The sequence below is a fragment of the Girardinichthys multiradiatus genome, chromosome 18 (assembly GCF_021462225.1).
Source record: "Girardinichthys multiradiatus isolate DD_20200921_A chromosome 18, DD_fGirMul_XY1, whole genome shotgun sequence".
Lineage (NCBI taxonomy): Eukaryota > Metazoa > Chordata > Actinopteri > Cyprinodontiformes > Goodeidae > Girardinichthys > Girardinichthys multiradiatus.
The window spans coordinates 51,137,909-51,165,463 of NC_061810.1; the positions used below are offsets into that span (position 1 = coordinate 51,137,909).

Here is a 27,555-nt window from a genome sequence, read left to right on the forward strand (position 1 = left end):
GCCGACCTGACTGCTGTCCAGAAGGCCACTATTGACACCCTCAAGCAAGAGGGTAAGACACAGAAAGAAATTTCTGAACAAATAGGTTGTTCCCAGAGTGCTGTATCAAGGCACCTCAGTGGGAAGTCTGTGGGAAGGAAAAAGTGTGGCAGAAAACGCTGCACAACGAGAAGAGGTGACCGGACCCTGAGGAAGATTGTGGAGAAGGGCCGATTCCAGACCTTGGGGGACCTGCGGAAGCAGTGGACTGAGTCTGGAGTAGAAACATCCAGAGCCACCGTGCACAGGCGTGTGCAGGAAATGGGCTACAGGTGCTGCATTCCCCAGGTCAAGTCCCTTTTGAACCAGAAACAGCGGCAGAAGCGCCTGACCTGGGCTACAGAGAAGCAGCACTGGACTGCTGCTCAGTGGTCCAAAGTACTTTTTTCGGATGAAAGCAAATTCTGCATGTCATTCGGAAATCAAGGTGCCAGAGTCTGGAGGAAGACTGGGGAGAAGGAAATGCCAAAATGCCAGAAGTCCAGTGTCAAGTACCAACAGTCAGTGATGGTCTGGGGTGCCGTGTCAGCTGCTGGTGTTGGTCCACTGTGTTTTATCAAGGGCAGGGTCAATGCAGCTAGCTATCAGGAGATTTTGGAGCACTTCATGCTTCCATCTGCTGAAAAGCTTTATGGAGATGAAGATTTCATTTTTCAGCACGACCTGGCATCTGCTCACAGTGCCAAAACCACTGGTAAATGGTTTACTGACCATGGTATCACTGTGCTCAATTAGCCTGCCAACTCTCCTGACCTGAACCCCATAGAGAATCTGTGGGATATTGTGAAGAGAACGTTGAGAGACTCAAGACCCAACACTCTGGATGAGCTAAAGGCCGCTATCGAAGCATCCTGGGCCTCCATAAGACCTCAGCAGTGCCACAGGCTGATTGCCTCCATGCCACGCCGCATTGAAGCAGTCATTTCTGCAAAAGGATTCCTGACCAAGTATTGAGTGCATAACTGTACATGATTATTTGAAGGTTGACGTTTTTTGTATTAAAAACCCTTTTCTTTTATTGGTCGGATGAAATATGCTAATTTTGTGAGATAGGAATTTTGGGTTTTCATGAGCTGTATGCTAAAATCATCCGTATTAAGACAATAAAAGACCTGAAATATTTCAGTTAGTGTGCAATGAATCTAAAATATATGAATGTTAAATTTTCATCATGACATTATGGAAAATAATGAACTTTATCACAATATGCTAATATTTTGAGAAGGACCTGTATTAAGTACGTGTGAGACTTGTCGCGCTGAGGTCACTGAAACTATAGACTCCATCCCCCATAATCCGGAGGTGTCACATGTTGACGCATGCGCGTTTCAGTGGTGTCCAGGGCCGGGTATCATGGCGACGTACGTGGACATCCTGAAGACAGAGTTCCCGGAGATCGACACGGAGCTTTTCGATTACATTACAGGTGAGGCTGCGTTGAAAGAGCGGTAGGGTGGCGGTACCTCAGAGCTACAAATAGCGAGGAGACGGAGGCAGCGGCCGCCGGCTCCGGTTAGACCCACTCAGCGGCCTTTAGTGCGTCTGTGAGCCGAGCAGCCGCGGCTCTCTGGCGGCTCAGCTTCCCGGGATGATTCAGCCGAGCCGGGATACACGGAAAGCACTGACCTCCTTCTGGCCCGGGTTACAGCAAGGTCAGAAATAGATCCACAGAAAACCGCCACTGGTGGCCCTTCAGAACAGCAGGAAACACGGCGCCATGTTTGTAGTAAACTAAATGAGATGGCTCAGGTTGGACTACAAACAGGGCTCGGCTAGAGATCCAGCACGTGTTAGTCACCCTGTCTTGTAATTATTTTAAAGTTAGCTTCTCTGGCAAAGTATATAACAGAGTCTGACCAGCCAAAGCATTAGGACCACTGACATTAAATGGTATAACTGGGAAGGTCTGTAGGCATGTTCACCTACTGCCTGTTAGATCTGAGTAACTTTAAACAGAACCAAAGTGTGACTGGATCTAAACTGTAGCTCTGTGGAAGGAATCACCAAAACCAGTTAAAAGACAAGAGGATCTTGGAGACCCCACTGGGGAGCTGCTGGACATCAAACCTGAGCATCCCAGTTTGTTGGTTGATTCTTTACAGCTGCAGGGTATCCATGCTGACCCTTTTCCACAATCCAAAGGACCCAGACTAATCATGACCAACCAGAGACGAGGGTTGGTCATAATGTTGTGGGGGATTGATTTAATAATAGCTGTAATAGCTTGGCTTTCCAGCTGGTCCAGATTAAAGAAGTATGACCAGGGGCCTGTAGAAACGTGTTTAAGGTGTTTAGGTCTAGATGAAGGGGGTGTAGCTGTGACACTGTTAATGTGTGACAGGTGTGTTGGACAGCGGTGGCGCAGACTTCGAGGATGGCGAGGAAGTCTACGACGCCATTGGTGGTGTTCTGCAGGAGGTTTCGGCTGACAGTAAAAACGAGGACGACATCAGAGACATCTGCCTGCAGATGTTCAACACCCTGAAGCTGTGAGCTCCTCCGTCCTGCTGTCTGCTTGATTGGCTGTCAGTCATGTCGAGGATCAGAAGGTAAATGTGAGCTCTGTGTTTCCCAGGAACAACCATCACCATCCCCAGAAGCAGGTGATGCTGGAGACTCCAGTGCAGCTCTCTCAGATGTCTGCTGACTCTGGTAAGGAACTCTGGCTGAGTCTGACTGGAACCATCATCTGGTTTTAACATCTACAACCATGATCAGGTCCTTTAAAGCTGTAGCTCAGCTGGTGGCGTCACACAGGGCTCCACCCCAAGACTCATTCTGTTTCAGATGAAGGCTAAAATCCCTTCAACTTCAGGTGTGATGACCTAACCTTCTCTTCTTCCATGTGGATCAACAGTATGATCCACCTATTAACCATCTTGATGTTAGAGAGCTCTAACTAAGACCGCTTCCCGGTTTCTCTTATTTTGATGCATTTTTGACGTTTTTACTGTAAAACTGTGTGATTAAAACTCTTTGCTGTGCTGACTGATGTCTGTGTGGTTCTCCTTAGTCTCAGCAGCCAAAGATGTCCAGGGAATCTGGATGATGAAACGTCCCCAGAACACAGTGAGTCTGTTCAAACATTTAACCTCTGATCTTAAAACACACCAGATCTGAAGGAACCAGAAGAATGTTCTGCAGCCTTATATGATGGCATGGATATAAACTTGTGGAGTTAAGATAAAGCTTGAAAAAGCTTTCCTTCAGTTTTGGATCTCTGTGGTTCCTTCTGGTTTCTGTCTTATTATGTCGAACTAATTCTGTTAATAAAAATGTGTCTGTTAGAGACAGGTTCTCCTCTGACTTCCTGTCCCTCTTTATCTCTCTGCAGACCGTCAATGCCAGGAAGTTGGAGAAAGCTGAAGCCAAGCTGAAAGCCAAGAATGAGCGCAGAAACGAGAGGGACTCTCAGAAAGCCTCCGGTCCACTGTGAGTCACTGAGCTCCACCACCTGTCCTTACGTCTCTCCTCCTTTCCTCCTGTCTTCACCTGTCTTTCTCACACCTGTCTTCTCAGAGTCCTGGAGGAGGCTTCGGCCAGTCAGGCCAGCAATAAGAAGGACAGCCGAGCCGACCAGTCAGGGAAGAACCGCAGTTATGACATCCGAATCGAGAACTTTGACATTTCCTTTGGAGAGAGGTGAGAACTGCTCGTCATCAGAGGTGCGGTTTACAATCAGACTTCATTCCTGAGCCGATGTTGTTGCACTCAGGTGTCTGCTGCAAGGGGCGGAGCTGTCCTTGGCAACAGGCCGGCGGTACGGTCTGATTGGTCGAAACGGACTGGGAAAGACCACCCTGCTGAAGATGCTAGCCAGCAGGAATCTGCGTGTGCCGGCTCACATCTCCATCTTGCATGTGGAACAGGAAGTGGCGGGTGATGACACGGTGGCACTGCAGAGCGTCCTGCAAAGTGACACGCAGCGAGAGGAGCTGTTGGCTGAGGAGCGGCGTCTGAATGCTCGCATCGCCAATGGAACGTAAGAGTGGACTAGTGATGGCACGGGTCGCAGCAGGTTATTCCACTTACAGAGCAGATGGTGATGTTCGGTTGTTGTTTAAGGGCTGACGGGATGGAGAGTGTCCGACTATCAGAGATTTATGCCAAACTGGAGGAGATCGAGGCTGACAAAGCTCCAGCACGGTAACTATGGTAGCCACACCAACACGTTTGTCCTCACGTTGGACAGATTCTTCATCCTGCCTGTAACATGTCTTTCTTGTCCAATCAGAGCCTCTGTCATCCTGGCTGGACTTGGATTTTCTCCTAAAATGCAGCAGCAGGCCACAAAGTGAGTGATGCTCAAACACACGTTTTCCATGTTTGTGTGTAGAACGTAGAGAACACTGTTGTTTTCTGTGTGCAGAGAGTTTTCAGGAGGATGGAGGATGAGGCTTGCGCTGGCCAGGGCGCTTTTCGCTCGGTGAGTTTCAGCTCAAATGTTTCCTCCCGCTCTGGCTGGTTACATGATTCCTTGAACCTGTTTGTGTTTTTCTCCACCAGTCCTGACTTGTTGCTGTTGGATGGTAAGTCAGATCTGCCCCCAACCAGCTCCGACCATGTCTTGAACTACCTGCACTATCAGTATTAGCTGTAGTATTGTGGTAGTATTCTGATTGTGTGTGTGTGTTTCAGAGCCCACCAACATGTTGGACATTAGAGCCATTCTGTGGCTGGAGAACTACCTGCAGGTCTGTGCCCGTAGCATCATTTATTGAACAATGGGGTCATTAGCCTCGAGCTAATGTGAGCTGAATGACTCCTCCCCCTCAGACGTGGCAGTCCACCATCTTGGTCGTCTCCCACGACAGAAACTTCCTGAACGCTGTTGCGACTGACATCATCCACCTGCACTCGCAGAGGCTGGACTGTTACCGTGGCGACTACGAGAACTTTCTTAAGACCAAAGAAGACCGCCTGAAGAACCAGCACCGAGAGTACGAGGCTCAGCTGCAGTACAGACAGCATATACAGGTACTACCAGGTACTACGACTGAAGTACAGTCAGCACGACCAGGTGCTACAGATAGCATATATACAGGTACTACCTGTGGTAATCAGGTATTTATACCTACTGAACTTTATATGCCCCTTTTCCACTGGCTCGATTTGGCCAGCCCAGAACCACTCCGCACGGTTCTGCACGTTGTGTGTTGCATTTCCATAGACCCGCTTTTGCTTCACTGAGGGGAACACCTGCTGGAGGCGCGATTTTAGAGCATCATGTGTCGTATTTGTGAGCTTGATTGGGGTTCTTCTTCAATTCCAACAAGATATAAACCAAAATCCTCTGATCGCCAGAAAAGCTAGCATCTTGTCGTTGCTCCAAGGAGTGACTTTTCCGGATAACTGTGCAGACTCCATCATATGTTTCTCTCACTCGCATGTCTGAAAAGAGCGGTAGTTTATTTTACGCTGATTGACTCTTACGGCTGGCCACGGCCAATCAGTGAACGGCCGTTTGTTCACGTCATGTACAGTACCGACTCACCCTGCTAAGAAGGAGGTACCAAAAAAGTAGGTACCGGTACTGAAATAACAGTAACGGAAATACTCGCAAAGCGAGCCGAGTGGAGCTGAGTCGGGCAAAATCGAGCCAGTGGATTAGGGGCAATGGTATCCAGAAATTGCAGCTGAACCTTATTGTGACAGTTGGACTTAAAGAACTCTTGAACCGAACTGAATCCTGGCCCCAGACTAATACTGGAACTCTTTGTGTTTCAGGTTTTCATCGACAGATTTCGGTACAACGCCAACCGAGCTGCACAGGTCCAGAGTAAGATCAAGCTTCTGGAGAAGCTGTAAGTTCTCATCCTGACCAGACGTTGTTTCTCGTTGTGTCTGTGTATACCAGGGAGGCTGTGTCAGTGTTTTTATTGTTTTGCATTGCACCTTGTGGTGATACCTGCTGTTGTGTCCTGCAGACCGGAGCTAAAACCCATCCAGAAAGAATCAGAGGCCCTTTTGAGGTAAGAAGTTCAACATCTGTCAGCTTAGGCCTTCACAGAATTTAATGATCCACCAGCGAAGAGATGATACTGGCTATGATTGATTGCTTGATGTTTTCCTGTAGGTTTCCAGATAACTTCGAAAAGTTGTCTCCCCCTATTCTTCAGTTAGATGAAGTAGAATTTTACTACAGTCGAGATCAGCCGCTCTTCGCCGGACTCAACCTGTCTGCCGACCTTGAGTCCCGCATCTGCATCGTACGTATCGATCAGAAAGTCCATGGACGTCATATAGCACCATATTCTGAACTGATCAGATAACTAATGAGAGAGATTGATTATGCTGCAGCATTGATGGTTTACATCTCTGGCAGGTTGGTGAAAATGGCGCCGGTAAAAGTACCATCCTGAAACTGCTGATGGGTGACTTGACGCCAGTCATCGGCGTCAGACAAGCTCACAGGTGAGACCTTCAGACTGGCTAGCTGTGAGCCTGAATGTACTGTTGAGGAAACCACAGAAACTGAAGTGATTAGTATGACTGATTTCCCTACTGGGGTCAATAAAGTATTATTAAATTAACCTGTTTACTCAGGAATAATAATGTTTGATCAGGAAACCCAATGTTTCCCCAGTAATAAATCTTTATATTCATCTTCATCTTTCCATATCTCTCTGTTTCTCTCCATCTGCTGAGCTTTATTTATCTATCTGTCTGAATATATTTCTATCAGTACTAAGCAACTAGTAAAACTCTTGATCAGGATTAATTGCCTGTAATTTATCGGTGATAAATTAAAAAGTTGTTTTGTGGACTTACTTTAAAATTTCTTTTATGTGAACAAAAAGTTTAATAATATTTGGTCTGCAAACAATTCAAACAGATAAGATGCTAATTCAATCCAATTCAGAAATCCTTTCTTCATCCCAAAGGGAAATTAAATGTTGTAGCTCATATCATCCAAGGTTTCTTCAGAGCCGTTGTAGATGCTGATGGCGGTGGGCAGGAAGGATCTTCTGTAGCATCTCTTACAGCAGATCTGCAGAACCCTCTGACTGAAGACACTCTTCATCAGACTGTAGGACAGTCTGATGAAGAGGATGCTCAGGATTCTCCATAATGTTCATTTTAAGAAGAATCCTTTTAACTGTTATAAAAACATATTTATTATGATTTAATAGTGGATCAGATGTTTAACGGGGACATATCCTGCAAAATCCACATTTTTTGCCTTTAAATCCATGTTGTTGTGTACTTGGAGTCTGTAGGAGAGCAGAAACGTTGAATTTAGTCTCTCCAGGTGTTGCAGAGATATCTTTATGTTCTGTTTGGGTCATATATTTCAGTCCGTTCAGTTTTCTCTGTCATCTGTTACATTTTTCTCAGTGTTTGCTGCTGAAGAGCTAAATAAGGTCATGGACTTCTAGCAGATCAATGTCACGTATCCATCATTTTTATTTCTCACTGATTTTGTAGTCCAAGCTGAAGTATGCTGAAGCTGAAAGAGGAAACATTTGGTTTGGTTGTTGGGTGTATTAAACCACACCAGTCATTCCACCGTCCCCCAGCATCAGAACCTCTTCCAAGTTTCTGGTTAAATTACATTTTTCATGGAAATGTTCCCACATCAGTGGAGAAATTCCTCTTTGTCTGCATGAAGCTCTTCAAGGACGAGTTCTTCATCAACCTCCTCCAGTATGTAGAAGGATTTACTGAAAGACTTCATCTGATTAAGGGTCAGTTCCTTCAGTCTATGGAAACAATGGATGCAGCAAAGCGGTAAACTTTATTTTAGACATGAATTTATTGTGTTGATATAACATCCTGGACATTGTTCTGATAGCAGTAGCATCGGGTCTTCTGCTGATGTTAGTGCCTTGTGCTCCTTTTAGCTGCTGGAGGACAGAACCGTACTGCAGGTTCTAGTATTATTATTACATAAACAGGTTTCATTGTTTTATCAATTATCTAGGTAATTGTTTATCAAAAATGCCATTTTTATTACAAAAATGGCAGAAATGGGTTAAAGTCCAACTCTTTGACCTGGAGGGGGGTGGTGTGTAAGAGGCCTCAGCAGCATTTAAAGAGACGGCACCAAAACGTGTTGCTCTCAGACGCTCCTCAGAAAACAGCTAAAAGAGGAGCCTGAGGAGCTACAAGAAGAAGTTTAGACCAAAGCTTTGAGGTTCCACTTTATATAGACCACAGTTGGATGGTTTAAGGGGGAATATGAAGGATGTAAAAGCATCATATGTCCCGTTAAATGAAGAACTGAATAAGGAACCACAGCCAATGAACAAAGGACGGAGTCATTGAGACATTTTACAGTCTCTGATATCCAGTCTGAGTTCATGTGTTTAACATGTGACAAAGAGAGGGGGAGCTGGATTTTATTTTTGAAATCCTCCCTCCGTCCCAGTCAGGACCATTCAAAATACTGGCTTGTTTAGACTTTTTTTTATTTAAATATAGACTTTATTTGGAGTCCGTACCTAAAACTTGCGCTCTCAGCGGCAGGTGATTTAGAGTTTTGGCCCATATGAGTTTCCATACATGGGCATCACCCACCACGGTTTTCTCTTTTCCTCTCTGCGTGTTCCCCAGCATGATTTAGAAAAAAATTAACTTGACTGTCGGAGCAATAATTAAAGCTACCAGAGGAACCCTGACTTCCTCCATGTTCTCCTCCTGGTGGAAGGGTCTGCAAGGCGCAGCCTTACATCAAGACTTAAATAGGCGTGTTGCTCCGCCATGAGTTGGAAACAATATAGATCCTCTCCTGCTGTGTTAAAATTGGTAACGTGTGAACACATACAGACATTTAATAAATTACTTCCTGTCGTGATTTTCTTGAGGGGGTTGGGGGAGCGGTCCCCTTGGATACTGGTAGGGGAAACACTAGGTACTCTTTGATGGGGAAAGTTTCACAGAATAAACTTTGGAGGCAGCTGTTGCTTTTTTAGCCCTTGTTCAACAGATTTCTTCTCATCAGGAACCTGAAGATCGGTTACTTCAGTCAGCATCACGTGGACCAGCTTGACCTGAATGTCTGTGCCGTCGAGTTGCTGCTCAACAAGTTTCCCGGTAACCATGGTGACAACAAATACATGAGCTGTAGCTGGATGGTGAACTCTGATTGGCCACTTTGTTTGTACGGCAGGTCGGACAGAGGAGGAGTACCGCCACCAGCTGGGAGGTTATGGTATTACCGGAGAACTGGCCACAAGGCCAGTGGCCAGTCTGTCAGGAGGACAGAAAAGCCGGGTGGCATTCGCTCAAATGACCATGCCATGGTAACGCACGGGCGGGGTCAGCTGTTAGCTTGGTTCATGAGGATGATGATAAGAAGACACTATTTATCTGTCTTTTAGTCCGAACTTCTACATCCTGGACGAGCCGACCAACCACCTGGACATGGAGACCATCGAAGCTCTGGCTAAAGCACTCAACAAGTTCAAGGTAGGTGTGTTTGTTCCTCTTTTACCTGATCAGTGTCTCAGCTGTGTCCCTCACCTGTCTGATGTCCGTCTTTCAGGGCGGAGTCATCTTAGTGTCGCATGACGAGCGACTCATCCGGCTGGTGTGTAAGGAGCTGTGGGTGTGTGATAGTGGAAAGGTTTGGCGCGTTGATGGTGGCTTCGATGAATACCGGGACATCCTGCAGGAACAGTTCAAGAAAGAGGGTTACCTGTGAGGCCCGCCCACTGCTGACTGAACACACCCACCAATGACAAAAGGAATCCTGGAAAAGCAGCCAATAAGCAGTCGGAGCACATCGGAGGACCAGAACTGTCTTCTTCACTGCTCAGGTGACCTGCTGAGAGATGATTGGTTGTTTGGGGTCACCTGGTGAAGTCCCAGTGAACTTTGGATTGGTAATGAATCGAGTTAATTATCAGGTCACATTGAACCTGTTAAGGCGAGATTTAAAGGACCAGAAAATAAAAACATAATACCATGAGTTTACTTTCTGTTCACCTTCTTCATCTGACTGAAACGGACCAGAATGTTCACAATATTTCACACTATGAGTTCTACTTGATCAAAATACACCTCACCTTATTACCAGTCCAATCAGAGATAAGCATCTTTCAGTATGTGTGAAAATCCGGGATGGGTTGGGGGTTCGATGCTGATTTGCGTTTAGTTGTAGGGGAGGAGATGTACATTTTTCTGCCATATGGAGAGAAGCTCTCATTCCTGATAGTTCTGGTTATCTTCAGGTAGTGTTGGAGGGGGTTCTGTGCTGATGACTCATTATTTGGGTAGATCTGTCCGGTGGTACAGTACCAGTTCTGTGGTCTGATATCTGGGCTTAATGTGGGAAGACATGGACTCTCTTCGAGCAGAACTTTGAAAGGCAGTTGCTTTGTTCAGAATCGACTCATATGATCACCAGCTTAATTTTTAGTACGCAAATTTTTATGAGTGGCACCTATGCTAGCATGCTAACAACTTTGCATTATAGTGTAACGCTATTATGCTAACCTTTACATAAACTTAAGAATTAGAAATTAAATGTCTTAACACAAAACCAGAAAGATTTATTTTTTTCGACTAAAATTATTAATGGCCATTAGCACACTTAACAGACCTAATTATGCAAATACCATTGTCAGTATGCGAGCAGTAATGTTAGCATGCTAATGATGGAGCAAGGCTTTGGAATGCCTGGGGATCCCCTCGGGATAAAATGGAGAATGTCACTTGGTAGAAGAAGTGCCTTGTTGCTGAAAATCGCTATATTAATAAACTTGACTTCCACACTGGACCTGCTGACTCTGGAACCTGAATTTTAGACAAGTAGAAGACCATGGATGGGATCTATACAACTAATGATACAGACAGCTTACGGGTTCAAGAACACCAGCCTATGTGGTTTGTGGAGATTATATATATATATGTATATATATATGTGTGTGTGTGTTATTTGTCATCGACATGTGGTAGGAGTAAGCTGGAATTGAACCCACAACCTCTCCTCTCACTGAGCCACAGTCGCCATTTAAGTCGTGATCTGTTTTTGATGAACAGTTAATTAGTTATCTGTCATTGATAACTTCATTGATGATTCATTACTTGATAAACAGTTAATTGATGATCAGAGGTAATAATGATCTGAGACAGATTTCACATAAAATGAATTTATTTTGTTAACGGGAAACCCACTGCAGTAAAAAGTTCAATATGTAACAACAAAAAGTGTTTGTAGCTGATCCAGTTGGGAAAGTCTGCACTGGTTCTGATCCAAAAGCTTGTTAGGGTTCTGTCTGTCTGGTTAAACACTTCTGCTGCTCTGATACAAAAATGGACTAGAGGACTGTGTTCTTCAGACTGGCTGTGCCGCTACTGCTGCCAAGTCTGATTCAATGCTTCTGAACAGAACCCAACCAGTCACCCAACAGAACCCAACCAGTCACCCAACAGAACCCAACCAGTCACTCAACAGAAAGTTAGACTAAGGTTAAAAAGCTAAATTACCCTTGTTCGTAACAAATGTCTTCTATCACACCCAGCACCAGAACACATCTATCCTCTAAGGACAGAACGTGTCCAAGGAAATGTCCAGTTCTGTTTGGACCATCCTGTCTCTACAGTTCTGGCAATGTGACTGCTGCTACATTCTGCTGTCTTTTCTGTCTGACATGAGGGAGGACGGCATCCCTATAGAACATCTGCAGCTTGAAAACTGTCTCAGCCCACAGTTCACGATCAAACTCCACAGGAACGATGGCCGTCTCCTTCAGGGTGAAGACGACGAGGTCAGCCTGCCACAGGCCTGTGACCGCCAGCTGGACCTGGATCTGGGTGAAGTAGCTGTGGGATGTCTTCAGGGCATAAACCGCAGGCTGGAGACACATAGAGAGGACAGATAAGACAGAGACGGTGTAAGGGAGGACAGGTGAGACATATTACCAGCGGCGCCAGATATATTTTAAATTTGGACTTGAATTCAGGAGCCCATTTTGTCACATAGTATTTTGGTGCATATTTAAGGGGTGTTTTAAGGGTTTGAACCATTTGGGGCTTTAGCTCAGAACCCTTCTTCTTCCTGTCCCCTCTTTAAAAGGTACCATTCACAGTTTGAGTTTTTCACGTCCAGAGACTGGGGCCACACCCCGGTCTCCCTGGTGGCGCTGATTGTATGGCAGCCTCAGGGCGTCACATCAATAACAACTAATGACCTAGAAGCCGCCATCGCAGACGCAGTCTGATGGAGGTTTGGTCCTAACACAACTATTATAATTAGAATATTTATAATTATTTTGATAGTATAAAGGAATCATGAGCTGAGGAGGCCTATGTGCCATTACATCACCTATTTGTGACACATTCGCATCACAAATAGGTTGAACATATATTGAATGAAGATGCTTTCTATTCACTAAAGCATATCGACCTCAGATGGGGCCCCTATAGCAATATGAGTGCAATCCATAGCTCTGATTACATTCAGAAATCGGCTCCTTACTGCAAACTTGCATCCACTCTTCCCAGAATGTTGATGACTTAGACTACTGCATATTGGTAAAACATATAAACTGGACAGCAGGTGTTATTTTTTGCTTCTGATGTTAATGCACGTTGGTCAGTAATGCAGTAGTTTCTGCTTTGCCGTTGAGTTTTAAGAGGCACAAAAGTCAACGACAGAGAAAGGAGAGGGAGAGAGACACCAGTCACAGCATTTCAGCAGTCAGGTGGGACCCTATGTGGGGGTAATGGTCCCTAGCACCCTATCCCCAACCCCCCTCCTATGCCAACACTAATGCCTATAGTCAGCATCAGAACGGGACAGGGACATCAAGGACCAGTGAGACGGAGGTATTAATAGAGCATACAGGTGAGATGGAGGAGACGGGTGAAATGAGTCTGAGCATGCTGAGATGTTACCTTCCCAGGGCTCCGTCTGTCCTCGTTCAGCAGCTGCAGACAGAAGGCAGGGTCATCCCTGCAGGCGTCCTCTATGCTTCGATTTCTGTGTTTGTAGGGACATTTGACCTCCAGGCACAGAAGCCTTTGGCCAGTCTGCTTGTCCATCACGATGCCATCAGGACTTGCTGCCAACCAGGGACGCTGGCTGTCGATGAACAGGCCGCAATCAAGAACCGTGACGGGTCGGCCCAGCGCCGCTGTCTTCAGCTTCTGCAGAAGACATCAGCAATGACATCATCAGGAATAACTAAAGACTTCCTGTTCAGAGCTTTGTGTTTTTCTTCAGTTTTCATCAGAATATTTTGCATGTTTTACTTATCAGATTTAATTTTGTTTTAAGTCTTCATCTAAGAAAAAAAATCAGATTTTCTGAAACCATGATATTATTCATCATCATATTTTACAGACTTTTATATAACGTTAGCCTCATAGCCTAAGTAATATTTTATGGCTTAGGCAATGAGGCTAATGATAAACTGAATTTAAAAAGAAAATGTTTTAAATATTTTATATTTTCTCTATTTCTTGTATGAAGAAGCAGGTATGGATAACAGATAAATGCACATCTGAGTAATTGATGCGATCAGGTAATAGACTTTTCCTTCCCGGTGCTGTCAGGACCCGTTCATAAACCCACCTGGTACCTGCTGACAACCTCAGCCTCCCTCTGGATCCCCCAACTCATGGCTCTGGTCTGGACTTTGGGCCCCTCACCTGTGGACTCAACAGATTTGTTAACACAACTGATTTGATTAGAACTGACAAAACCAGCAGGGCCCAGGTGTTTGTGGGCGGGGCCTACCTGTGACTGCAGCCAGGTACGAAAGGGGTGGAGCTGTGCTCCTGCCATTAACGAATTTGGAGTGAGTGATGCGATGAGCCACCGAAGCCGTGATCCGATTCTTCCTCCAGTTAAACCAGTCCGGGTTGGTGCTCTGTCCACGGGTCAGAACCTCCACCTGCTGCAGCAGAGCCCTGTCAAGATCAGCCCTCAGATCCAGTGGCACCTGATCTGGTGTGGGAGAAACTTTGCCTTCAGCAGATCCTGAATCTCTCTCAGGTTCTGGTCCTCCATCAAGATGTGGTCTGGCAGCAGGACCTGTTCTGCTGGAGTCCTGGTTCTCTAGGGGAATTTTAGGCTTAGTTCTGGTCTGACGTTGGCGAGAAGCACCCGTTCCAGACCTCTGAGTAGATTTGCTTAAGGCTTGGTCTCCAGCAGAACCTGGAGATTTGTCAGGTGGTTCTCGCACCACATGTGGTCTTACAGCAGGACCCGTTCTGCAGGAATCCTGCATCTTTTTGCCGATTTTAGGCTGAGTTTTGGTCTGAGGACGTTGAGCGGCACCACTTGTGGAACTCTGCATGGACTCAGCTAAGGCTTTGTTTCCCGTAGTCCGAATGGATGGGTGGTACCGGACTTGTGGCATGATGGGTCTCTGGTTTGTAGCAGCTTGGCTCTGTGTGGTCATTGTGTCTGATGTCTAAAAGGAACCAGAACAAAAATCAGAGGTCAAAATCACTTTCAGTAATTACTAACTGATCAGTACCAGACCAACCTGAGAGTATTGGTTCTGATCTACACTGCAGGAACACTAGAACCGACACTACCATTACACAACCTAATCCCTGGGAGAGACTTTTATTTTGAAGTCAAGTTTATTTATACAGAGCTTTTCAGCAACAAGGCACTCAAAGCGCTGGACATGAGGAAAAACATTACAATGATACAGAAAATCAAACACAAAAAAACAAATCAAATGACATTAATAATCCTTGGGAGTTTACTGGTTAGAGCTGGTTCTAATCCAGTCTTTCTAATAGAGGTAATTAGATCATTAAGTCCTCTGTGGTAAGAAATTCATCCTGTTCTAGAAGAAAAATGATCATATTAATCCTTGAGGTCGCTGGTATGAGGCAGCTGTGGTCCCATCATTCAAACAGTAACAGTCATGGGACTCACTGAAGTCTAAGTAGAGAAGCTGGGTCACTGGTAGGTCCAAGGTTTTTAATACGAATAATGTTTGGCTTTCACTGGTATGAAATTGTTGTAATACAATCCTTATAAGAAATCTAAAAATCTCTGGTCATTGGTGTAAAAACAGCTGTAGTCAAATTGTCAAATTACTAATAATATTTGGTTTTCGCTGGTAATCCTTCTGATAAAACTAAAAATCAATGAAAAAGTAATGAAATACTAATAATATTTGGCTTTTGCTGGTAATCCTTCTGAGAAACCTGAAAATCTATGAAAAGTAATGAAATCACACATTTAGGTAAAGTAAGATAGGAGGGAAAAAATTAATGTTTCAGACTCTATTCTTAGCAGAATAGAGTCTGAAATAGTACAAAAAACCTCAGCAGGGGTAAGCAACACACATAAGTAAAGAGTTATCAAGGGTACGGTGAAATCTGGAGGGTGTGAATATATATAAGTCTGAGTGTGTTTGTAAGAATTAGACTGTCAACACTGATAGAAGCGCCATTGTCCTTGAGAAGAGAGGTGGAAGTTTTATCAATCGGCTGCATAGTCCTATCAGCACACAGCTGGTAGGGGAGTGCTGGGGAAGAGCGTCGTCTTTATATAACATCCAGGAGATATTTTATCGATAGCCAGTTAGCAGAAGTTGCCAAGACCACATGGGACGCCAGATTTAGAGAAACAATAAATGTTGTGGTTCAGGCAGTTGTGAATTTCCAACCACCTTAGAGTTTTACTGGAATGTCTCAATTGTGAATCCAAATAGCCAAATTTCTGGTATTTTCCGCAGATCTGGAGCGAACAACTTCTCCAAGATTATATCCTTTAACCTCTGAGTCCAACCGCTGCCAGGCTGTGATTCTGTTCAAGAATCATGTCCAGCTTGAGATTCTGCTCTCTTAACATTTCAGTCCGAATGTTGATCGCTCTACAGACTCCATCTAACATCGCAGGAAGCTTTGAACATCCGTCCACGTTCTGCGAATCACTCGATAAGCCAGGTAACCACCAACTCCAAAAAGGAGAAATCCTGTTCTCAAAAGTCCAAATATGTACACATCTTCACCGTGGTGAAGTTAGCTTGAAGTTGGATGTTGGATATTCAAGCTCCGCTGAGTTAGCAGCATCTAGCTCATGGTTGATCCGATTCAGGCATTCAGATTTCGGCTAGCTGCCCTCTGTTGCTCCCTCTTCTGACCTGCGGTGGTTCATTTAGGAACCATCAATAAGTTTCCGAACCAAACAATCGTGGAAAATAAAAATAAATAAATTCCTTGTCTTGTGATCAATTGAAACAAAAACAATGGTGAATCATGCTACTAGATTACATCAATGAGGCACACTCATTTTATTTCCATTTTAAGCCTTTTTACATTTTAAGGAATTTTTTGGGTCAAAGATTAGCCTTTTTCTTCAATAGCTTCCAGGTCATGTGACCCACTGACACAAAATCTGTCTGAAATTGTTCTGCTACACTGGAAAGATGAGGCACGCCCTTTTTTATCTGATTTTAATGCATTTTCTATTTTTTACAAATTTCTTTCATCACAAATCATGATTTTTTTCAATAGCTTTTAGGTCACATGACCCAGTGATACAAAACTAATGTGAAATCATTCTACTAGACAGAATACATGAGACACACTTCTTTTTAAAACATTTTGTAATCACAATTGATCATTTTGATTAAACATAGCATTATATTACATACCTCCTTCATTTTGGTTATCACTGTGGAGTTGGAGTTGAAGATGCCATCATACACCTGCTTCAACAAACCCACTGTCATCTGGACAAAGCCAGCAGCACTGTGAGGATCATGTTCTTTGATTTCTCCAGAACATTTAATACAATCCAACCTGATTTGCTTTGTCAGAAACTCCAGAAGACTCAGGTGGAGACCTCAACAATCTCCTGGATCAAAGACTACCTGACAAACAGACCACAGTTTGTGAGACTCAAGGGTTGTGAGTCTAACCAGGTAGTCAGCAGCACAGGAGCACCACAGGGGACGGTACTCTCACCATTCCTTTTCACTCTGTACACCTCAGACTTCCAGTACAAGACAGACTCCTGTCATCTGCAGAAATACTCAGATGATTCTGCAGTTGTTGGTGGATCAGAGATGGAGAAGAAGCTGAGTACAGGAAGGTGGTGGACCGCTTTGTGGCATGGTGTGGAAACAATCATCTCATTTTGAACGTGACTAAAACAAAGGAGATGATTGTAGATTTTAAGAGAAACAGGAATAAGTCAAAAACTATTTCCATCATGGGAGAAGAAGTGGAGGTGGTGGAGGAGTATAAATACCTCGGTGTTCACCTGGACAACAGACTGGAGTGGAGATGCAACTGTGAAGCCATCTACAAGAAGGGACAGAGCAGACTGTACTTCTTGAGGAAGCTTAGGTCCTTTGGTGTTTGCAGCAAGATGCTGCATATCTTCTATAAGTCTGTTGTGGAGAGTTTGATCTCTTCTCCATCATCTGCTGGGGAAGCAGCATCAGAACCAGGGACTTAAAAAAGCTCAACAAGCTGATAAAGAAGTCTGGCTCTGTTCTGGGGACTCCTCTGGAACCTCTGGAGATCATTGTGGAAAGAAGGATTCTTCATAAAATGAAGAACATTATGGAGAACCCTGATCATCCTCTTCATGAGACTGTCCTACAACAACAGAGTGTCTTCAGTCAGAGGCTTCTTCAGATCTGCTGTAAGACAGAGAGCTACAGGAGATCCTTCCTGCCCATAGTCATCAGCATCTACAGCGATATTAACAGATCCAGTATGATGACTGATAGATGGCTCCAGGTCCAGTGCCTCAACACAAACAGCACAGAAAATGACAACGCAAAGAAAGGATGGAAATGTCCATCATGCAAGCAAGGTGTGAAGTTTGTCCAATAATGTTAGAAATAAATAATGTTGGAAATAAAACTGTAGATCTGTTAGATAGCTTTAAGACTGTCTCATCTGTCAAGTTTAGTAGAATGATTTAACATTAGTTTTGTGAAAGTCATGTTACCTCAAAGCTATTGACAAAAAATAGAAGATGCAATTAAATCAGATAAAAAGAAATGTGTCTCATTTATTCAGTCTAATAAAATTATTTAACAGTAGTTCTGTACTGTATTGGAAAAAAACATGATTTGTGATGAAAGAAATGTATAAAAAATAGAAAATGCTTAAAATGGAATAAAAAAGGGCGCGTCTCATCTATCCAGTCTAGTAGAACAATTTCAGACAGATTTTGTGTGAATTGGTCACATGACCTGGAAGCTATTGAAGAAAAATGGTGAATTGTAATATTAAAAATTCATAGAAAAACAGAAAATGCACTTAAATTCAAAATAAATTAGTGTGCCACATCTTTCTCGTCTAATATGATGATTTGACATGCATTTTGTGTCACTGGGTTACAAGACATGAAAGTTATTAATTGTGTGTTTCTCCAGAGTGTTTGGTTCGGACATTTATCGACGGTCCATAAACGAACCACCGTGTGTTGGAGGAGCGACACAGCAGAGAGCAGTTACCCGGAATCAGCCTGCTTTTACCGGCCAAAACAGGAGGCTGACCCGCTGAATCTGCGGAGTTTGAATATCCAACTTTAAACTAACTTCACTGCGGTTCCGACATCATAGTCAGGAACACAATCTTCCACTGCTGCCAAGCATCCATTGTGTGAACGTCCTTCTGGACAAGAGGTTCTCCTTTACCCTGTCTTCCCGTCGAATAAATGTGATCCATTACGTTGAGAGTCCAGCTGATCAAATCCATAATTTACAAGTTTGGAGGATATGCAAAGAGACTGAGAAAAATTCAGACCAAACACGTGTGTCTTCCACTGAGAGCAAGAGCAGTTAGTGAAGCAATAAAATATATATAACTATAAAATAACCCTGTTATTGCATGGTCCAATCATCAGGATTATTTCAGCTCTCCAGCAGACATACTGACCCTGAACAGCCTGAGCTTCAGCTTGTTCTTCTGATCCAGATTCAGATCTTTGAGGTGAGAGACCAAGACCTGAAATATAAAACCCCACGCTGTTCAGACTCCATCAGAAAGTCCCGTTTTTGGGTTTTGTCAAGTTAAAGTGATTTCATCTGAAGGAACATATGATTGGTAAGTTACATTTAACCAGAAAGTCAGTATCTGATTGTTTTATTGATTTGAACATAATCAAGAATCAATGTTCTTCCAGTAAACGATGAACACAGTGGAAACAGTCAAGGCCGAATTAGCCGAAACTTTTCGGTCTCAGAGGAAATCCTGTTTCTGCAGTGAAATAAATCCCGCTGGATCCGGTTCAAGAGGAAAACATAAATTTGAAGTTTTTTAGGGGAAGTCTGGTCTGAACCTGGTTTAGTTTCCAATCACGAATAATCTCGGAACACACCGCGAGATTCAGGGCTGTGTTTTATTTTTAATATTGTTTCAGAGGAAACCTCCCAGATCAGGAGAATTTTACCTGGACAGGTGAGTTAATGGAAGCAAGTCTTACCCGGACAGGAGCCGTTTCAGCCCGATCAGGGTGTTCTCAGACAGGAACGAAAATCCTCTGCTGCCGCAGCTTCTTTTAATAGCGAAGAGGGAAAACAGAAACGAAACCCAAACGCAGCTGACGACCCACTGACAGAAGAGAACCGAACGGATCCGAAAAGATCCTAATTTAGGGCGTGGCAGACCCATACCCCGAAACAGGTCCGAACATGATCCAGCTCATGTGATCCTGACTAATGGGTTGTGTTCAGTGATGGTGGTGATCATTTCGTAATATTTTAGTACTCGATATTTTGGATACGAAATGGAGCCGTTTACTTGTTCGTAAATGAGGAGGACGTTTCGTGCCCGTGTTGACGACCGATTCTTTCTATGTTCCTCTCACAGTCTGCTGTGTGGAAATGAGCTTTAATGAGTCCAGTAAATAATACCAACAAACAGGAGGCTACTCAGATTAAATAAGAATCAACCGGTCCAAAGGCGGACCAGAACCAGAACAAATGACAGAGTGTTATATAAAGTTTGGAAATAATAACACTGGAACAATTTCAATACCCCACATGACGCAGTTATTGTCACAATACACTGGTGATGACATCAGTCTCCCCTGGAGGCGTGGGTTCGAATCCCACTTCTCACAGCACGTCCTGTTGGTTCATAAAGATTGCTTTTGCTCCGGCTGTTCAGTTACGTGCTTCAAATATAATTTTATTACGTCATAACACATGATCATTGTTCTGTTAGCTGTATACAACTAATATTATAAAATGAAACACGTGTACTTACTATTGCTAAACTACATTCAGAAGATTCAACCCCTTAATGAAAAGCATCTTTAGGACTTGGTAGAGTTCTTGAAGAATCTTTGCCGGTTCTCTTGGGTTTGTGCACCTGCACTGTTCAGAACCATATTGGCCTTTCAACATTCCTCAAACACAGTTGGCTATTCATTTCAACATTTTCAACAGCTCTTAAATATTCCCGAAACGCCATTGGCTGTAATGTTCAACATTCTTCAACTTTTCCCCGAACCATTCTCTGGCAGCTGGCGTTCAGCTTACTGTCTACCCTGAAGATTTCTGTATGTAAGTCCGCTTCGTACATGAGGCCCCTGGGCCCATATTCTCAAAGAATCCTAAAATTAAAAGTAGCTCCTAGTGATGCCATTCTGAGAAAAATCTTACAATTTCTCACATTTTATTAAGTCATTGTTCCTTGGAGGAGAAGATCTCTCCTTTCTCTCCGTCTTTCCTCCATCTTCTCTGCTTCAGACACTCTTAGACTCACTAAAGGTCCTCCTCACTGCTCTGAACATCTCAGGTTAGGAGCTCTCTGAAGACCTCAGATGCTTCCTGAATAACTTTTATTGTACCGAGGGAAAATTAAAAGAAAAATCTTAGAATTCGAGAAGTTCTCCGATTTTTCTTAGGATGACGTCATTAGAAGCTACTTTTAGTCTGAGGGTTCTTTGGGAATACGGGCCTTGATGTGCAACCTGTGACATTTACAACAGGAAACCATTGACTTCCACATTTCTTATAACAGGAAACATTACCACACCACGTTGCAATTTAAAAGCTGTCCTGTTTGGAAAACCAGGAGTGCCACAACTGATTCAAAATTTGAACTGGATTCAAATGAAACCCCACCAGACCAGAGTCCCATGCAGCAGCTCTGTGTTATTTGCATAAATGAAATGTGAACTCTTTCAGTCAGAGCGGGGCTGGTAACCAGAGGCACCTGGTGGTATCCCTCCTCTGGTGATCAGGAGATGAGCAGGTAACAGCTTGGAGCTGCAAGAGTCAAGCACATTTGTCAGAGGTCTGTGGGAGTGGGTGGCCACTCAGGATTTTAACCGCATACTTTGTGTTATTCATTCACCTGAGTGTGGAAGTGTTGATGTGTCAGTTACTGTTTTCTGCTGTTCTGGTGGGATTGAAAAAATAAACTGGACCTGTTTAGGATTATAGCCCCATAGTTGGTTGCTTTTCTCACCAACAGTCCAGCGGTCTCATTTATAAACGTGGCGTTGCACAAAACAGGACCTGAAACTGGCGTCACCTTCCATGCAAAGAGCGGTCCCTCACGTGAACTCTGACCCATGGGTACGCTTGTTTTTGAGACGGGGGAAACTGGCGACGCAGATGGTGAGATGGGGAACTGAAGCCACACTGCATCATGACTCCTCTCCGACATTCAGTTTGACTCCATATCAAACTTTAATCATAGATCGCCGTCATCATAAGCATTCAGAACCACAATGCGGTGCCGGTGAGCCAGAACTACATAAGGCCCTTCCACATAGATATAAAGGCCTATAAGTCGACTTCACTCTAAAATCAAAGTCCACAAAACATTTCATCAAAGTTTTCTCACCATCACATTCCTCCCTCTGATGATCTCCAGACTGATGTGGACCACAGGTTAACCCAGAAGCTGTGAGGGAAGAACCGACTGCTGTAAACATTTCAACACCATGGAGACTCGCATCACTTCTGCTGCTACCAAACAGCTTTAGTGCCTTTTTATTTCATTTAAATTAGAAAAACACCTTCAGACCGACGGATGTTTCAATAAACAGCTGACCACATGGTGGCGCTGTAGCTGCTCACTGTGTTTGTGTGGTCCACACTGATGCTTCTGAAACTTTTGCTTAAATTTTCCAGAAAGTGGGCTGGGCTCATGAGGATCTCCCGAGTCTCGGCCCGGCTCTTCCTCAGCGATCTGGACTCAGCGCTGAACCTGGGGGTGCTGACCAGCAGGAACGTCACGCTGATCATCAACGCTTCTGGGTTGCAGGACGTTTCCTACCCGGCACTGGACGACCTGCAGGTCCTCCATGTCCCCGTCCAGGACCAGCCCCATGCCCTCCTGAGTCTTTACTTCGACCCGGTGGCTGAGCGGATCCAGCAGAACCAAACAGGGACCACACTGGTTCACTGCACGGCTGGCAGAAGTCGCTCACCAGCTCTGATTATGGCCTACCTCATGAGGTAACAGCAGAGGTTTTGGCCCGGTGCTGCTTTTGATCTCACCTTTAAAGACCTATCAACCCAGACAGAATCCTAACTGTTCCTGGGTAGGTCAGGATCAGACCCAAACCTGACCCAGTTTAACAAGAATTTTTTAATAGATTATTTCCTGAAAAGTTCTACAGAACCAACATGTTTTCTGTTCTGTGTCAGTTCTGATACATGTTGGATCTGCTCTGTACAGATTCAAAGGTCTCAGCCTCTGTCAGGCCCATGAACTGGTTCTGGAGTGCCGGCCGTTTATTCGACCCAATGCTGGGTTCTGGAGGCAACTGATGGAGTACGAGAGGAAGCTGTTGGGTCGGAACACAATGAGAATGGTAAGAACAGCAGCCGGAGTTCTGCCTGAAGCCTTGCTGGACCCTGATGGACCAAAGTACAATGTGAATGTGTGAAATTGAACAGTTTGATTCTGACCCAAACACAGGATACCAGAACCAGAACTTTTCAAAGATGAACACATGAAAACACTGACGAGGTAAAAAACAGACGACACTTTATTAATACAGTAGAAGGAATGATAAGAGGGGGTAGATCGGATCAGTACTCAAAGCTCAAGATGGTCCTGATGTAATCAGTAATCGGATCGGGTCAGCTGGTCAGTACTGGAAGCTCCTCTTGGTCTGGATATCATCCAAGATCTGCTGCAGCTCCTCATCCTCAAAGCGACCCTCCAAACTGAAACCAGAACAAACCCAAAATCACACAAGAAACAAAAATCATGTTGGATCAACAGAACCGATTCAGTGAAAGTTTGAACCTTTCTGAACAGCAGTGGTCCAGTTACAGTACTTGGAGTCCTGCAAGTATAAGAAATGTCCCATATCCAACAGAACTGAGTCCAACAGCTGGGCTACTTCAGAACCTGACCCTGTTAATGACCCGCTCAATTAAAATCAGATGTATTTAACTAGAGACACATTCAGAACCTGCACGACCCAGATCCTAAAGACTGGAAGTTCCTCCTCAGGTGGTACCGACTGCTGTAGACAGAACTTTTAAAACTTAAAACAATAGTCTCATCGTCACATGACAGAAAACTGATCCCTATGTTAGTTTGTGTTCTGTGACGGTTCTGATTAAACCCGAACGGCCGGATAATGAAGCTGCTTTACAGGCTGAGCACCTTTGGCCGGTTTCTCTGGGGTAGAACAACTGGATCAACAGCACAGGACTTCATTCATTTCACTCTGCTCTTCATAAAGAACATCTGACTCCATATTTAGTCCATTGGTTCTCGACAGAAGGATTCTACTCTGCCGACCCGGATCTGAACCGGGTTTCTCCTTGTGACATGTTTCTGACTTGGCACTCCAGTCTGTTTATAAGACTTCGCTGATATTTGAGAATAAAAATGTTGACTTCACTTTGGTGGTGAATTGATTTCAGGACGATGCAGTGTACGGGTTGTCCCTGAATGCACCGTGAGGCCCAGCTCTCTTTGGAGGGAATCCAGCCATCATGTGGTAGGAAGTTCTAACTAAACGATGGACTTAGCCTGACTTAACCTTACAGGTCCCTCCCCCTTGCTCTCTGTGTGCTACAGCACTCCTTCCAAAGCTCCTCCCCCATGGCGGATCCTGCCGTGAACACGCAGCTAGCTTTTCATCATCAGTCTTCTGTTTTTCTGTCTTTGTTTTCTGAGCAGGTGGCACTCAAGAAATTGGCGGTTTTCTTGTAACGTTCGGCTGCTTCTCCACCAGTAGCACAGCTGCAGCACACCGGCAGTCGTTAGCTTTGCAGGACATGCTGTGTGCAGGGGACGATGTGAGCAGCGCATACATGAGCATGATTGATACTGCTAAGACATTTCTCCTGGCTCCGATTGGTTGGTTCTGACCAGGAACGGTGTATTTCTGCATATGGCAGTAGGACCACTGGTAGAAGCCAGAGAACCTTGATTTTTTTCACAGATCATCTGACTCATTGTACTGTCAGGACATAGTGACAGTTTTAACAAATATGTAAAAAATACATTTTTACAGAAGTTACCTACTGCAGCTTTAAGGCTGGTTAAATGCTACTACAGGCAGCAGGAATTGGACCTTAGCTTCTGTTTCTCCAGCACCAGAAGTTGTTTCTGGTGTGTATTTCAATTAAGTGTTGAAAATACTGACAACCATTTGAGTTGGTCCTTCTTTCTTTCTTCATGTAGCTGAACAAGAAAGCTCAACGTTACCTAAAAGCAGACTTCAGTGATAGCTGGGAGTCCATACTGTTAAGTTCTGATGTCACGTTTTAAAGTTGCACACCGAACCAGAACTATGTGCACTTAGTTCTGCACATAAACCTTCTGCATGTGTTCAGCTGTAAAACAACGTCGTATTAATTCAGTGCACGAGTGCGCCGCGGCGACAAGGCTATGCCAAACGTTTCCCGTACGTATTCCTATACCGTTACACTCCTAGTTTAGAGGTCAGCAGGGGGCGCTATTTATCGGTTCCCATACATTTTTTAATTTAGAAATCTTGTTCATTCCATAAATTCAGTTGGATCAGAACACTGTGTGAGACGCAGTTTGGCCCAGACCTCTGATCAGCACTTATTCTCTTGAAACCAAGAACTAAACCGTTCAGAACCAACCCAATCGTTGGATTTTAGGACCTGTTCCAGCCGTAACTGTGACAGCTGGCAGTTCTGTCAGATCAATTTTTAACACCATCATACTGTTCTGTGCACGAGAACAGGATACCTGTACAGATCCATTCTCAGGGAGAAACGCCTGGTTCTGTCTGACCCAACAGGGCAGGGTTTGTTCCAACTCACCTGGGGATCAGAGCCTTGGCCTCTTCGGCGGCTTCAGGACACAGATTGGCCAAACTGGCCAGCTCGAACTTATGGAGCTTCTTCTGCAGGAGAAGGCTGGGAAGACAGGCAGAACTGGGTCAGAACCTCAGACATCTGGCAGACAGAACTGGAACAGTGGCAAAACCAGACAGAACTGGGTCAAAACCTCTTCTGTGGCGGGGAGAGCAACAGTACCTTCGCACGGCGGTAATGGTCTCACGGTTCTTAAAGCGGCTGAACCGGGCCGTGTAGTTGAGTGTCTTCATGAAGACCTCAGACAGCTCCTGCTCATCTTCTGCGCTCTCGTTCTGCTGCTTCCGGTGTTCCAACAGCATGTGGACCTCCGAGTTGAGCAGTGTCTCCGCGTTCTCAAACTCTGCAGAACCAACAGGACCGTTAAAACCTAGACACATTATCAGAGATGTAAGCTGAGCTCAGGTCCAGTTTATCAGCCTATCAGGAGCTGAGCTCTGGTCAGCAGCAGCCAATCAGGACCCAAGCTAAATCTTAGCCGGAAGCAGGTGGAGGACATAAACCTGGGGTTCTTCACTGGTTCTGATGGAGCTAACTCATTCTGATACTTTATTATCAGAAACATTAGTCTTGCTCCATGTCAGTGTGAGGAGATCCGATCAAGACCAGATTCTGATTCTGTCTCATGATCCCACCCCTGCTCGGACCAACACTGGATAAAAACTGGACTATGATCTGAGCTTTTCCACCTGTCCGTCAACTAGGACAGCATAACCCGATTGTCACGAACATAATTTCTGGTTCTGATCGGGTTTATCTTATTCCCCCAACCAGAGGGAACAGGTCCAGGCAGGAATCTGAAACATCCCTCTCCTTAAGATGTTCCCAGGCCAGAATGGAGGTACATGAGAGTTCTGGTTCTGGTCCTGGCCCAGGGTCTCTGACCAGTGCAAACTCCCAAGGCTTTACAGAATGAACCTGTGAGAAGCCGAGAACCTCCCTGTCTGAACCGAGTTCTGATGGTTTTCGACCCGAATCATGTTTGTGTTGGACTGAATTCATTTATTTCTGTTCTAGATTGTAGAAGAAAAAACCCAAAACCTTCACAACAAATAATTTCTGGAGCAGAGCGAAGTCAGCTTTATGTTTTCAGAGATGATGAACATTAAAAAAATAATATAAAGTCTCCTGGTATCATTGGTTCAGCTACAGATGTTTCATTATAGATTCATAAATAAATATGAAGTAACCAAATAATTTATATTTTAGAACCCTCCTTCAACCTGTCTCTCTCTCTCTCTCTCTATATATATATATATATATATATTATATATATGATCCTTTTTAGTGCATGTGGCTCTGAAGGGTTCTGTCCCAGAAAGACAGGCAGGACAATCTGCCAAGGGGTGAGACCAGGATTCATCCAGATCAGATTAACCTGCTTAGATGAGTCCTCTCGACGTGGAGGAGCAGCAGCTCTAACCCGGGTGATGAAGGTCCATATCTCTAAGGCAGAGACAACCCATTTCAGCAGCTTGGATCACATGTCAGTACCACGGTTGATGGTTTTGGAGAAAACCCTAAAGCTGTAAACCTGAGCTGCTACAGGGCATCGGTTACCATAGTGACCGACCCGGATACAGAGCAGACCACTGGTCAGGGGTTCAGCCTGTTACAATGTGATGGGGACGGGATCCCCTGTCTGTGGTTATCAGAACTAGAACCCATTTGAACCTAAAGGTTCCGCTGTTCTATAACAAACAAGACAAGTTCGGCTTCGTGGCAGCAGAACACAGACCAGGAGCAGATCTGGGGTGTTGTGTTGATCTTTGTCACCTTTAGGAAACAACAGCTGAGAAGCGTCTTCTTCTACGTCTCCGAGCTGCGGAGGAACCGAAGCGCCTCCGGCTGCCATGACGGAACCACAGCCGGAGAGGAGTCTCGGTGATTCTCTCGGAATCTTTTTGGGTCCTGGTTAGACCTGTTGATTTCTGGTACCGGTAATCGCGGAACCGTTCGGACGAAGGACCAAAGTCGCGCTGAGGCTTTTACACAGACACATCCGCTATTCCTTCCGCTGCCTGTAACATGAACTGCTGCCCCCTGGTGGTTGGATGGTTTCCGGCGTTTAACGCACTGTTTCCAGTACAGTCTGACCCCGAAGACAACCGGTGTCTCTGCTCTTTGTGTTTTTATTATGTAATTTATTGTTTTGTCATCCAGGATCACGTGGTGGGACCAATAACAGCATCATAACTGTATGCCATGTCCTTCCGCGTCCCCTGCGGCCACTAGGAGCCAGTCACTGTGAAATGACCATTTACGTCTTTAAACGTGGATTGACCCGGATGTTTCATTA

At 44.6% G+C, this 27,555-nt stretch overlaps 4 protein-coding genes across 6 annotated transcripts; 2 read left to right on the forward strand and 2 right to left on the reverse strand.

The window, feature by feature from the left end:
- Window positions 1–1,316: 1,316 nt before the first annotated feature.
- On the forward strand, window positions 1,317–9,952 carry abcf3 (ATP-binding cassette, sub-family F (GCN20), member 3). The gene is made up of 21 exons (XM_047392664.1): window positions 1,317–1,465; window positions 2,381–2,528; window positions 2,615–2,691; window positions 3,053–3,108; window positions 3,374–3,471; window positions 3,559–3,681; window positions 3,755–4,021; window positions 4,105–4,185; window positions 4,274–4,333; window positions 4,409–4,465; window positions 4,546–4,568; window positions 4,678–4,733; window positions 4,816–5,016; window positions 5,767–5,843; window positions 5,967–6,011; window positions 6,116–6,248; window positions 6,365–6,453; window positions 8,984–9,075; window positions 9,152–9,284; window positions 9,363–9,450; window positions 9,527–9,952. The coding sequence occupies exons 1-21, from the start codon at window positions 1,393–1,395 to the stop codon at window positions 9,683–9,685; spliced, it is 2,136 nt and encodes a 711-aa protein (XP_047248620.1). The 5' UTR covers window positions 1,317–1,392; the 3' UTR covers window positions 9,686–9,952.
- Window positions 9,953–11,119: 1,167 nt separating this feature from the next.
- LOC124884470 lies at window positions 11,120–19,833 on the reverse strand. 2 transcript variants are annotated; one of them, XM_047392404.1, is made up of 5 exons: window positions 19,406–19,833; window positions 13,727–14,405; window positions 13,562–13,638; window positions 12,883–13,134; window positions 11,120–11,840 (listed from the first exon to the last, which is right to left on the reverse strand). In XM_047392404.1, exons 2-5 carry the CDS (start codon window positions 14,391–14,393, stop codon window positions 11,583–11,585), a joined length of 1,254 nt encoding a protein of 417 aa, XP_047248360.1. In that variant the 5' UTR covers window positions 14,394–14,405; window positions 19,406–19,833; the 3' UTR covers window positions 11,120–11,582. The 2 variants fall into 2 exon arrangements, with proteins under 2 accessions (XP_047248360.1, XP_047248361.1); XM_047392405.1 differs by lacking the exon at window positions 19,406–19,833 and adding an exon at window positions 18,859–18,981.
- On the forward strand, window positions 18,899–23,109 carry LOC124884471 (dual specificity protein phosphatase 18). Of its 2 annotated transcripts, none has more exons than XM_047392407.1 (3): window positions 18,899–19,026; window positions 22,071–22,397; window positions 22,621–23,109. In XM_047392407.1, exons 2-3 carry the CDS (start codon window positions 22,087–22,089, stop codon window positions 22,829–22,831), a joined length of 522 nt encoding a protein of 173 aa, XP_047248363.1. In that variant the 5' UTR covers window positions 18,899–19,026; window positions 22,071–22,086; the 3' UTR covers window positions 22,832–23,109. The 2 variants fall into 2 exon arrangements, with proteins under 2 accessions (XP_047248363.1, XP_047248362.1); XM_047392406.1 differs by lacking the exon at window positions 18,899–19,026 and adding an exon at window positions 19,184–19,380.
- On the reverse strand, window positions 22,916–27,335 carry polr2d (RNA polymerase II subunit D). Its single transcript, XM_047392408.1, has 4 exons — window positions 27,033–27,335; window positions 25,419–25,599; window positions 25,203–25,298; window positions 22,916–23,114 (listed from the first exon to the last, which is right to left on the reverse strand). The coding sequence occupies exons 1-4, from the start codon at window positions 27,109–27,111 to the stop codon at window positions 23,036–23,038; spliced, it is 435 nt and encodes a 144-aa protein (XP_047248364.1). The 5' UTR covers window positions 27,112–27,335; the 3' UTR covers window positions 22,916–23,035.
- Window positions 27,336–27,555: the final 220 nt, after the last annotated feature.

What these genes read in the sequence shown, in the direction of transcription:
- abcf3 (XM_047392664.1), top strand. Translation starts at nt 1,393, where the DNA reads ATGGCGACGTACGTGGACATCCTGAAGACAGAGTTCCCGGAGATCGAC. An exon ending in GACATTTCCTTTGGAGAGAG is followed by an intron (nt 3,682 to 3,754) that starts GTGAGAACTGCT and finishes TGTTGCACTCAG; the next exon opens with GTGTCTGCTGCAAGGGGCGG. An exon ending in GCTGACAAAGCTCCAGCACG is followed by an intron (nt 4,186 to 4,273) that starts GTAACTATGGTA and finishes TTGTCCAATCAG; the next exon opens with AGCCTCTGTCATCCTGGCTG.
- LOC124884470 (XM_047392404.1), bottom strand. Translation starts at nt 14,393, where the DNA reads ATGACCACACAGAGCCAAGCTGCTACAAACCAGAGACCCATCATGCCA. An exon ending in AGGTTGTCAGCAGGTACCAG is followed by an intron (nt 13,135 to 13,561) that starts GTGGGTTTATGA and finishes TGTCTTCTGCAG; the next exon opens with AAGCTGAAGACAGCGGCGCT. An exon ending in ACAGACGGAGCCCTGGGAAG is followed by an intron (nt 11,841 to 12,882) that starts GTAACATCTCAG and finishes ATGTGTCTCCAG; the next exon opens with CCTGCGGTTTATGCCCTGAA.
- LOC124884471 (XM_047392407.1), top strand. Translation starts at nt 22,087, where the DNA reads ATGAGGATCTCCCGAGTCTCGGCCCGGCTCTTCCTCAGCGATCTGGAC. An exon ending in ATTATGGCCTACCTCATGAG is followed by an intron (nt 22,398 to 22,620) that starts GTAACAGCAGAG and finishes TGCTCTGTACAG; the next exon opens with ATTCAAAGGTCTCAGCCTCT.
- polr2d (XM_047392408.1), bottom strand. Translation starts at nt 27,111, where the DNA reads ATGGCAGCCGGAGGCGCTTCGGTTCCTCCGCAGCTCGGAGACGTAGAA. An exon ending in ACCATTACCGCCGTGCGAAG is followed by an intron (nt 25,299 to 25,418) that starts GTACTGTTGCTC and finishes CTGTCTTCCCAG; the next exon opens with CCTTCTCCTGCAGAAGAAGC. An exon ending in GCCAAGGCTCTGATCCCCAG is followed by an intron (nt 23,115 to 25,202) that starts GTGAGTTGGAAC and finishes TTCTGGTTTCAG; the next exon opens with TTTGGAGGGTCGCTTTGAGG.